The sequence below is a fragment of the Excalfactoria chinensis genome, chromosome 9, assembly GCF_039878825.1.
Source record: "Excalfactoria chinensis isolate bCotChi1 chromosome 9, bCotChi1.hap2, whole genome shotgun sequence".
Taxonomy (NCBI): domain Eukaryota; kingdom Metazoa; phylum Chordata; class Aves; order Galliformes; family Phasianidae; genus Excalfactoria; species Excalfactoria chinensis.
This window is the reverse complement of record NC_092833.1, coordinates 1,940,485-1,951,899: the sequence shown is the minus strand read 5'-3', so window position 1 is coordinate 1,951,899 and position 11,415 is coordinate 1,940,485. Positions and strand designations below refer to the sequence as shown.

General features: G+C 57.7%; 1 protein-coding gene across 2 annotated transcripts; it reads left to right on the top strand.

Annotated features, from left to right (window-relative positions):
* The first annotated feature begins 18 nt into the window (after positions 1–18).
* Positions 19–10,708, top strand: ETV5 (ETS variant transcription factor 5). Of its 2 annotated transcripts, XM_072344683.1 has the most exons (13): positions 19–142; positions 612–747; positions 1,010–1,097; positions 1,216–1,263; positions 1,368–1,418; positions 5,289–5,418; positions 5,729–6,007; positions 6,946–7,205; positions 7,665–7,724; positions 8,025–8,093; positions 8,205–8,374; positions 8,720–8,821; positions 8,948–10,708. In XM_072344683.1, the coding sequence occupies exons 2-13, from the start codon at positions 703–705 to the stop codon at positions 9,167–9,169; spliced, it is 1,524 nt and encodes a 507-aa protein (XP_072200784.1). In that variant the 5' UTR covers positions 19–142; positions 612–702; the 3' UTR covers positions 9,170–10,708. The 2 variants fall into 2 exon arrangements, with proteins under 2 accessions (XP_072200784.1, XP_072200785.1); XM_072344684.1 differs by lacking the exon at positions 19–142 and having other exon boundaries at positions 521–747.
* Positions 10,709–11,415: the final 707 nt, after the last annotated feature.

The following is an 11,415-nucleotide window of genomic DNA, read 5'->3' as shown; positions in this document are numbered from 1 at the left end:
GAGGGTAAACAAGCGGCGCTGGGCGTGGCGTGGCGGGGGCTGCTGGCTCGGGAGCTGCGGGCCGGCGCAGAGCGGCAGCGCGGTGCCCGGCTCGGAGCTGCGCCGTCCCGGCCCGCCCGGCCCCGCTCCCGGCCTGCAGCGGGTGAGCCCGGGGTGCCCCGCCGGCCGCGCGGGGTTTGGCGGCTCGATGCGGTTCGGTGTGGCGCGGCCCGGGGCGGGGGCGGTGCTTATGAATGGCGCGGGCCGCGCGATGTGAATGGCGGGGGGGCGCGCGCGAGCGAGGGCGCGCGCGGGAGGGGGAGGGAGTGAATGAGGAGGAGGTGGGGGGGGGAGGAGTTTATGAATGGGGCGCGCGGGGCGGCGTGGGAACGGGCCCGGCTGCGGCCCCGCGGCGCTGAGCAGCGACAGGGACAGAGGGGAGCGGGAGAGAGGAGCCGAGCGGGGACGGGGCCGCTCCCCCCCCCGCGTGATGTCACTGCTGTTTCTATAGAAATACGGTGACATCACGGCCCGGGGGGCCGCGACCCGCTGCGGGTCCCGCACCGGCACCCAGCCAGCCCTGAAGGGACCCGATCCCGATTCTGATCCTGCCTTTGCCTCTTCCCCCGCAGCCTCGCACCTGCCGGAGTCCAGGCGGGAGCCCCCTTCCCGGACCGCCGTCGATGCTGAGCGTGCCGGGGGCACTGCCTGCCTCCCTGCACCATGGATGGCTTCTACGACCAGCAGGTCCCCTTTATGGGCCCTGGGGTAAGTTTGCCCAAAGCCCCCCCCCCACCCCCCGGGTCCCTTGAAACACCTGCTTGTGATCCCTTGGGGACAACTTCCTTTGGAATGCCTCCCCTTGGATCTCTTTGGGGTGCCCCTCCCTTTTGTCCCCATTGCGGACCCTCCTTTTGGGGCAGGCACTTTCTATTAGTCCTATTGGGGCACGCCTTACCCCCTTTGAGGCACTTCCTTGGGCTCCCCCAATTTTCGGGGGGCTGCCGCCCTCACACCGTGTCTGTTGCAGAAATCCTGTGCCGAGGAGGGCCGAGGCCGGCTGGGCTCCGAGAGGAAAAGGAAGTTTTTGGAGACCGACCTGGCCCACGACTCGGAAGGTAGGCAGCACTGCAGGCCCCTGTGGGTCCGCTCCCCTTGGGGTTAGGGATAAGCCCGCAAATAGCGGCACGTTTGCTCAGTGTTCCGTGGGTGCATAAACCTCTCGCTGTGTTCCAGAGCTCTTCCAGGATCTCAGCCAGCTGCAGGAGGCCTGGCTAGCTGAAGGCAAGTCCTCATCTCTGCTTTTTTGCCATGTGAAATCTCTTTGCGTGCGTTTTTCTTTGAGAGCTGAAAATGCTATAAAAACACTTTTCTTTTTTTCCCTTCAGCTCAGGTCCCTGACGATGAACAATTTGTCCCAGATTTCCAGTCTGACAACCGTAAGTAACCATCCTGGTGTTTGCCTTGTGGGGTGGAAGCGTTTGGGGTCCCCGCATGCAATGGTGTAAGGCCCCTTCCCTGGGAAAGCTACCAGCACCAAACCCATGAGGCCTTGAGACCCTCGGGCTTTGGAGAAGCAGCACGTGTGGGTCTGTGCAGCTGGGGCTCAGTGTCCTGCGTCTCGTAAATGGGTAAATCCAGGCCAAACGCAAGGAAGGGTCTCTGTCTGAGCTCTGGGCTCCCCTGGACCTCAATGCCTCTTCGTAGTAGAGTCGATTTGCTCCAAAATGCTGCTTTTCCTTTTCAAGTGGAAGCGAGAGCTCGTGCTGGGCTTGTTGGTTAGCCACAATCTCTGCACTTCTGCAGCTTTTTCCAGTCCTGGCCTCGTGCTGCTGGCGAGAGCCGACCCGAGCGGTGAAACTTGAGCTGCTTTAAGCAGCATTAATCGCTGGCAAGCGAGCGTGTTTAAAAGGAGGCCAGTGAAAATGCAGTCCCTCTTGAATTGCATAATAGAGAGAGAGATGTTTCTTAGCTGTGGTTCACTGCCTGAGCCAGGGGCTGCCGCGCAGCTAATAGTGCGCTGTGCGTGTGCGGGGGGCTCTGGCATTGATTCTCAGATGGGTTTGGGGGCTTTGAGTTGCTACCCAGAGAACACGAGGAGCAGCCCGGTGCTGGGTTTGCAGCTCAGGCAGCCAGTAGAGAACTTGAAGGAAATCAAATTTAGCCTGCAGTCGAACAGATTTTTCATTCCAGCTTTGTCACAGCATGCATCAGAGTATCTTATACTACAGTAAATGCATGTTAATTATTGCTCTTTGATTACTTCTGAATGGGAAGCTTGCCATTAAACTGTTCCAGACAGCCTGGGCTTCAGATGCGCCTTTTTTCCCCCCTTTCTCCCCCGAGATAAAAGGCAGAGCCCCGAGGCAGAGCCGCAGCCGCTGCTGCCATCCGCGCTCAGCCCAGCAGCTCCCGCTTGGAGCGGCGCAAACTGCAGCTTGCGTGGGAGGCTGGCTGCGGAGCCGAGCTGCTTCCAGAGCCTTTTGGCAGCCGTTGCCTTCCTTGTAACCTGAACGGCTCAGGGAGAAGAGACAAACTTCCCTGGGTGATGCAGGGGGGGAAAAAGCATTTGGTCGAGGCTTTCGGTGAGCTCCTGGCATCGCTCGGCCTGTGCGGCCCGGTGTCATTGGGGTCAAAACAATTTTGTCACCTGGAGGGTGATGTCCGTGCGTGACTTCCTGCCATAATAACCTTCCTGGGGAGATGAAGCAAAGGTCTCCTCGCTGGCTGGGGTGTTTGACCCCAGATTTCCCGGTGATGGCTGTGCTTGATGGCAGCTGCCGTGGGGGCACGATGGGATGGATGGGTGGCACACAGCTGGATCCCAGCGCTGAGTGTCAGTGACACCCATCGTTCCCACCTTGCTGAAAGCCCTGGTGGTGCGCAGGCTGCCTGCAGAGCGGCTGATAAAACTCCTGTGGGTCACAATGTCGTGGCAGGAGTTGGGTTTGGCAGCACGCAGACAGGTGTTGGCCAACACATGGCACGCGTCTCCTGTCCTCCCACCTGGCCCTGGGGAGGAGGGCATGTGCCCAGAGCCTTATCTGGGGCAGTTGTTTACATAGGCACAGGGTGATAGGACTTTGCTGGGACAGCGAGAGCTGGGGGTGGGAAGGTGCAGGGTCCCTTTTTTGGGTAGGGAGGAATGTTGTTCCCTGGGGAATTGTGTCCCCCCTCGTGGACGGCTCACAGTGAAAGCGATGAGCTTTCCTTGCCTTTTTTTTCTTCCTTTTAAGACACCCAAATGAAAGCAGGAGGTTTGTTTCTGAGGAAGGAGAGCTCAAACAAAGGAAAGCAGGAGCACGGCTTCTATTTTTGGCTCCTCTCCTGGTGTGACCTTGGGTGCGTCCTGTGCCGGGGGGACACAGGGGCTGGCAGGGAGCTGGTGCCCAGGTGACGGCTGTGGTGGTGCCAAGGTCTCCAGCTGGTGCCTGTGTTGGAGCGGTGCTTGGGATAGAGCCACCAGCAAAGCTGCATCCTGCAGGCTTATAATGTGCCATCCAGACTGGACTCAAAGCCCCAAACAGTTTTGGGGTGTCCCCTTCCTTGCTGGAGGTGTCAGCCCTTTGGTGGCATCATGGGGCAGGCCTGGCTGGAGATGCGATGCTGGTCCCCCCTGGGCTCCATCCACCCTATGGAACCAACACAGCCCACAGAGGGGCCATCATGGGTGCTCCCCTCACACCCACCCCCCACTCCATGTGGCTGGTGCTCAGGTTGCCCAGCCCCCAGAGGCAGCCCGGTGCGGTGCTTCCCCCAGCAGCCACTGGTGGTTCTTTTTCTTTCTCCTGGCTCTCCCCAAAGGGTTTTCCGGCCTCACCACCTTGCACAATCGCTCTGCTTTGAATGAACTTGGCGGAAAGGCCGAGCTGGGAGCGCGGCGCGCCCGGCCCTATGCTGTTTGTGTAAGGAATTCAAACGTTGCACAAAGTCCGGGCTTCTTTGCGAGGACAGCTGGTCTCTGTTATGATCTTAAGTATCGTTTCCCTTTTCTTCAATGGCAGCACTAAGCTCTGGGGAAATTTTTTCTTTTCTGGTTTTTTCTTCTTTTTTTTTTTCCTCTTTTCCCCCTTCCAACCGCATGAATGGAGCGCTCCAAATTGTTTGTGAATGGAGGGTGGTGCCCCGCTCCAGAGACTTTTTTTTTTCAATGAATAACCAGACCCCATTGTGCGGCTGGCGGAAAAACAACCCGCTCGAACAACACAGAGACTGTTAGGGAGAAACATGCCCGTGATCGGCAGCTGGAGCCTTTCCAAAGCGCGTTCCCCTTCGCTTTCCTGCGGCGTCGCAGCCTCCACACCGGCCCAAAATGCACGCAGGGGAGCAAATCTGGCCCCAGGGTGGAGGGAGGTCTCTGAGCAGCGCAGGGGCTGTGCTTGCTCAGCCCGGGCTTCGTGTTTCAGATGCTCCTTTGAGTTTTTCCTGCCCTTGGTACCAGCTGTGCTGGGCTGCGGCGGACGGGGGGAGAGGGGGAGAGTCAGCAGCTCTTTAAAGGGTTTGACAAATGAGGGGAGCAGCTAATTACCTGGCAAGCAGTGAACAGTTGTCCTGGAGCTATTTGCTCCCCTCTGGTGTAGCTGGGCTGTGTTTAGACTTTGCATGAAGCTAATACTCCACTTCCGATTAGTGTTGGCTCTCCCGCTCAGGCGTGATTTAGGTAAAGATCTCTGACGTGCTTTCCCTTTCCTAGAGCACCCGCTTTTAGAAATTAAAGAAGTTAAGCATATATTACTCGGTTTAAAATGTATATATAGTGAACGGGCTTGGAGCTGGGAGGGCTTTGGTTTTAATGGGCTGTTTGCCCCTTGAACTCGTACAGTCATGGCTCCCATCTCCCAGTGGTCCCAGCACTGAGCACAGGACACGTGGTGCTGGCTGCTGCTCACTGCTTCTGGCTGGCTTGTCTGGGGCTGGCTGCAGGTCTGAGTCTGGGTTCACTCAGGGAAAGGTCAGTGTGTGGCAAAGGGTGGCACTGCTGGGCTCATAGTTGCTTTGTAGGGGCTGGTCCAGGCACGCCACTCATTGGTGATCACCCACATCCTTGTCCCATGCCGTGCTCTGCCCCCACACCTCATGAGAGGGGAGCAGTTCCCCTCTGTGGGTGATGCCCAGCTGTCCCTGTAGTCCTTGCTGTGAGTTTTTTGTGCTGTTGTGTTTCTCTTGTGCTCCTGTGGAGGGGGTCAGCTTCTGGTTTCCTGAAGGGAGCACCCACGCAGCTGCTCCCCAGGGCTGTCTGTGCCTATGGCCTGTTCCCATGCAGCTCGCAGTCAGTGGTGCCCATGTCTTCCTCCTCCTTCTTGTTGCAGTGGTCCTGCATGCTCCACCTCCAGCCAAGATCAAGCGGGAGCTCCACAGCCCTTCCTCAGAGCTGTCAGCCTGCAGCCACGAGCAGGCTCTCTGTGCCAGCTACGGAGACAAGTGCCTCTATAATTGCTGGTATGTCCCTGCGAGTCCCTTTCTGACATCCCCTCATTGGAAGCTGGGTGATGGGGAGCATTCCATGTCAGCAGGAAAAGCACAGATGCCAAAAGGAGTTTGGGGTCCCCTGCCTGGCCAGTCTGAGCCCCTTGCAGGTGGTCACCCCACGAGGGCTGTTTCCCCATGCCAGTGGGTAGCGGTGGCCATGTCACAGGCGCTTGTCTCATGCGTCAGTCTCCTCCACACCATGCTTTCCCCAGGGCCCGCAGCTGTCTGACCGTGTTAGCATTGCCTTGCTCTCAGCCTCCATCCCCTCTCCCCATTGCAGTGCCTACGACAGGAAGCCCCCCACTGGGTTCAAGCCATTAACACCGCCCGCCACGCCGGTGTCCCCCTTGCAGCCGGGCTCATCCCTGCCACCGCCGCCGGCCCCAGGAGTGCAGGCAGCTGCCCATGGCGGCCCAGCTGCTCCACTGCGCAGCACCACGCCGGCACCACACCTGCTGCAGGAGCAGAGGCAGCAAACCTTTGCCGTGCCGCGGCCGCCCCACCAGCCCGTGCACATGCCAAAGATGATGTCTGAAAACCAATACCCCACAGAGCACAGGTAAGGCTCAGTGGCCTCCGGAGGTGGGGACAGAGGTGGAACACCTGTTGCTTTTCGCTGGGGCTGCAGTGAATGTGAACCCCAACAACTGTTCTGGGCTTGTAGACAACAGTGCTGTGGGGATGGTGCTCCATATGGGAGCAGGGCCTGGGGCTGGATGCAGCACACAGGGAAGGTCAGGCTGCATCCCTTCCTGGCACAGCAGCCAACTCCAGCACAGAGCTCGGTTCTGGGCGACCTTGGAGCTATGCGGGGGACTGGCTGCGACCCATCTGGAAGTGCCATACCAGCACGGGGTTTGGGTTTCACTCAGGAAGGGCAGGGGGACGCGGGTCGGAAATGGAGTAATCCCAGTCCGTCAGCTGGGAGGGATCTGGTTACAAAGCCGAGCGGTGCTGAGTGGCCCCGAAAGGAGCGGGTGCCCGGAGATCGCCTTTCACGGTGCTGCACCGTGCAGGGGTCGGCAGCATCCCTCAGCCCACCCGTGTACCCTGCACAGCACTGAGCCTCATGGGAGGGCACTGGCCCCTCGCTCCCAAAATAGTGCTGTCCGTACCCGGTTCAAGGTTTAATCCCGGGCAGATTAGTGGCCAACTGGCTCTGTGGCGCAGCAGAGGGGATTTGGCTTTGCGTCAGCACCTGCCCTGTTGCAGTGGCCCTGGGCCCCAAGCAGCATTGCCTCACCTGCTTTGAGCTGGCTGTTTTTATCTTACAGCATTATTGCTTTTTTTCTCCCCCCTCCCCTTTCCCACACTTACCCAAAGCAAGAACCCTATGGGATGCTTATGCAAGGTGCATCCCTTGGCCTGGGGGACCCAACACCCTACCAGGTGCAAACCCAGGTGATGGCCATGCGCTGTCCCATCCCAAATGGGGACACGTAGCGCTGGCTGAGCCCATGGGTTCCCCTTGGTGACACAGTGTCCCTTTTTCTCCAGGTTCCAGAGGCAGATGTCTGAGCCCTGCCACCCCTTCCCACCGCAGCCTGGCGTTCCTGGGGACAGCCGCCCCGTCTACCACCGGCAGCTGTCAGAACCTGTTGGCCCCGCCGCCCCCCACCCCGCTCAGGGATTCAAACAGGAGTACCACGACCCGCTCTATGAGCATGCCGGCCCCAGCCTGCCCGGCCCCCCTGGGCATGGCTTCCAGTCCCCCATGGGCATCAAGCAGGAGCCCCGGGACTACTGCATTGACTCAGGTGGGTAGGGAGCAGGGTGGGCACACAAGGGCCTGGGCTCATCCCGCTGCAGCTCCTGGTGGCTGGCGCCAGACTCCATGAGCATCACGGAAAATCCTCTAAGCGCCTTAGGGCCTAAAAATACCACAGCCTTGGGCTGGGGGTGGCCGTTCAGTGCAGCCGAGCAGATGGCCCTGAGGGAAGGGAGGTGGCCAAGAGCCTGGTGCCGGTGATGGGCAATTGCTGCCTCTCATCATATGTGGCCTAAATAACTTAGCGAAAAGCTGAGCTGGTGTCAGCCACACTACACACAGTTGTACGAGTGAATCCCAGTGCTGTAAATTGTACTGCTGTCCCCCAGAGGTGGGAGTGGGGCTATGCAGCACATTGGGTGGGACAGGACAGCCTGGGGTGGTACATGGGCTTATGCTTGGAGGTGAGGATGCACCAGGCTTATGGCTGCCTCTGTTTCCCTTGCAGAAGTGCCTAACTGCCAGTCCTCATACGTGAGAGGGGGCCTCTTCCCCGGCAGCCATGATGGTAAGAAATGTGGAATGGAGCCTGCTACCACGGCCCTTCCCATCCCATCCCTCCTTCCTCCTCTGGCAGCTTTGCTCCATGCCTGGGGCTCTCCCTGCTCCCAGCCTCTCCCTGCAGGCATGGGAATGATGTGCCACCCGGCATAATCCGGGATAACCACCTGAAATAGCTGCTAAGAGGGCTTTGACTGTCCCAGCTCCCGGGGTGAGGGGAGGACAGAACCATGTCTTAGCAAGGCCCATGGCGCGGGCACGGGTACCTGGGGAGGGGGCTGCTCACAGCGGGCTATTCTTCCCTTAGGATTTTCGTATGAAAAAGACACACGATTGTATTTTGATGACACGTGCGTGGTACCAGAGAGACTGGAGGGTAAGTAAGGGTCTGGTGGGGGGCACGCTTGGGCTCAGTGCTGGCATTGCTGGGCCTGAGGTCTGCTGCTGCCCTTGGGCCCCGTGTGGCTGAGCAGCCATCTCACCGCAGGTAAGGTGAAGCAGGAGCCCACCCTGTACCGTGAGGGCCCTCCCTACCAGCGGCGCGGGTCGCTGCAGCTCTGGCAGTTCCTTGTCACACTCCTGGATGACCCCGCCAACGCGCACTTCATCGCCTGGACTGGCCGCGGCATGGAGTTCAAGCTGATCGAGCCCGAGGAGGTATGGGTTGGGTACGAGGCCATTCCCTCCTGTGCAGGCAGTGTGGAGGAGGTAGCCAAGCAAGCGAGAGCAGCTGTGGCTGTTACCCATAATATCCCCAACACCATGCATGGAAATTGTGTTTTGGAAGGAAATTTTGGCAGGTTTCCCTCATCAGATGCCTTTTGATTAGGCCTCCAGCTCCGTGTGGGCTGCACTGCAGCAATCCAATGGGATTTGGAGGGGATGGAGGAGATGGGGGAACACCATAGTGGTGTGAGCAGTGCCCTGGGGCAGGCAGAGCACTCATGTGGTTTGGCTTGTTTGGGGCACCCATGCCTGAAAACAGCTTTTTGTCCCCTGCAGGTAGCACGGCGCTGGGGCATCCAGAAGAACCGGCCGGCCATGAACTATGACAAGCTGAGCCGCTCCCTGCGCTACTACTACGAGAAGGGCATCATGCAGAAGGTATGCAGCCCTGTGCCCGTTTTGGGCACCACCAATATCAACCCAGCACACAGCACGATGGGGTGACCCTGCTGTCACTCCAGCCGAGCTCCTCATTCCCCAAGCTCACACTTCCTCTGCTTGCAGGTGGCCGGCGAGCGGTACGTCTACAAGTTCGTGTGTGACCCTGATGCCCTGTTCTCCATGGCGTACCCCGACAATCAGCGTCCCTTCCTGAAAGCAGAGCCCGACTGCCACGTGAGCGAGGAAGACACGCTGCCGCTGACGCACTTTGAGGACAGCCCTGCCTACTTGCTGGAGGTGGAGCACTGCGGCAGCCTGCCCTACGCCGAGGGCTTTGCCTACTGATGGCCGGCTGGCAGAGCGACCAGCACTAGCACGCACGTCTGCTGTGGGCCAATAAGGGCAAAGGTTTTGTAAAGAGTATTTTTTTTGCCATTTCTTTTAAAAAACAAAACACGACAAAAAAAAAAAAGAAAAAAAAAGAAAAAAAAGGAAAAAAAAAAAACACGTGCACACAGACTGGCCTTTACCTTTAAGCGCAATTGGAGGAATCTAAAATGCCCAGTGTGTGCCAGTGCTGAGCTCACAACCTTACTGTCCAAGGGCTAGTGCATAGGACTGCCCGAGGCTGGCGCCAAGCGTCCCACAGCTGCGTTGGGGAGCTGGGAGCTGAGCACCAACGTCTCTGACCCTGGCCACGCTTCTGGTGAGCATGCGATGGCTGATGGCTTCAGCAGCGCCCGTGGGACCGGTCTAGACGGTGTGACTGTAGCGAATTGTCACGACAATCTGCTTTGCATCGATCACAATACGCGTAGCTGCCTTGTGTGTTGGAAAGGGCTTTGATTTGCACAGACGAGGGGGTGTTGGGGGGCTCGGCGCCCTGGGGCTGATGTGTGCGGCATCCCACCCCAAAGCTGGAGGAGCCTTCTGCCTTCTTCCCAGACACAACCTCCCCGTCCCTCCTTGTTCCCAGCAAGCATTACTCTCCAATATAACGACTTGTCAGCCTGCCCTTGTTCCTGTCCACATCCCCATCACTTCTCCCCAGCTCAGGCTGTATGCGATGGGTTTAATTTCACAGGAGGGAGGCTGTGATGCTATCTCCCTCTTTTCTTTTCTTTTTCTTCAGGGGAGGGGGATGTTTTAGGGGGAAAAACAAACAAGATTTCTAACTGATTTTTGTAGATTTTTTTGTATTTTAAGGCAAAGCTATTTTCTGCAGCCCGGCTGCTGTGCCGATGCCCCCACGGCTCACCAGGCTGCCTGCCGAAGTTCCTGGTCCACTCCATTTCACTGCTCACATCCTCGCCTCAGGGGGCTCTGCTCCCCTCTGCGCATAACAGGGCCAGGCTGGGGTCCCTTCCCTTTGGCCCCTGCCCACCCACAACCCCTAACACTCCTCCACCTCTCATATATACACCCCTGCATCCCCCCCTTCTCCCACACCCCTAATGGCTACATGTTTTTGTTGTAAATGCTGTATAGGAAATTTTTTCTCATCCTTAGTTAGCTTTGTTTGGATTGGGGTTTTTTTTGTTGTTGTCTTTTTTTTGGGGGGGGAGGGGGGTTTATTTTGTCAGATTTTTTTTTTTGGTTGGTTGTTTTTGGACTGATTCATTCTTTTTTTTGGGGGGGAAGTATGAAGATTAACCCTTGCAGGCTGGCTGGCTGTCCCTGCAGTGCACAGAGTGCCCGGTGCCGTCAGGAAGCGGTGACTGCAGGCGCTGTGCCTTGGGGATGGCTAAGAACATTTGCTCAGTTCAGAGGGGGGTTAATCTGAGGACTGATTGAAATAACCTTTACTCAAGCAGGGCTATGTATCTCCTGCAAAGCCGCATTACGTTCTGTACTGTGTACAATAAAGAATCTTGCTTTCTGTTCCTCCCGGGCCGTGCTTTGTGTGTGCTGACAGATGCTATGTTGGGGGTTTTCTAAGGGGCAGATGGTAAGCTGAGGGCTTCTCACCCTGCTTTGGGGTAGCATGGGGTCTGCGTCTGCCTGCTCATTCCCATCTTTGGGACTTGCAGTGATTTCACAAAGCCACGTCTGGCATGAGGATCCGCTCTGATGGGGACGGTTTGTCCCCAGGGTGGTGCAACTTAATATTGCTGTTCCTGAGTGGTAGGTACGGCAGCGTCTGTCCCCTTCACTCACCTCTGGAAACCTGAGACCTCACCAAGGGCACAGGGAGCTGGAACACAGCTCTCAGCAGTGGTTTTCCTCAAGATTTTAACAGCCAGCAAGCTAAATAAGCGGGACCATGTAACTTAAACCTTGGGCTGTCCGTATGGGGTTGTATTATGAGGATTTCATATGGGTGAAAGGACCTTATCACTACCACCAAGCTGGAGAAAAGCTCCAAGGTGCTGGGAGTGTTGCATCAGCCCTGCTGGCATCACCTGGATGCTTGAAAAGCTGATGGCAACCAGCTGTGGTTTGTCAAGCAAGCCCACCCTGAAAACCCCAGCAGTGCTCAGGCGTGTGCACTTGTGAAGGAGCAATAAGAGGAAGAAATGGCCTTGTGGCAAAATGTAACTTCCAGCAGTATGGATGGGGGGTGTTTTCCAAGTGTATTCTTTATCTAAGGA

Excerpts from the sequence above, each read along its gene's own strand:
- ETV5 (XM_072344683.1), top strand. The coding sequence starts at position 703 with ATGGATGGCTTCTACGACCAGCAGGTCCCCTTTATGGGCCCTGGG. Across the intron at positions 7,206-7,664 it reads GGACTACTGCATTGACTCAG|AAGTGCCTAACTGCCAGTCC; the intron begins GTGGGTAGGGAG and ends TTTCCCTTGCAG. Across the intron at positions 7,725-8,024 it reads CTTCCCCGGCAGCCATGATG|GATTTTCGTATGAAAAAGAC; the intron begins GTAAGAAATGTG and ends TTCTTCCCTTAG.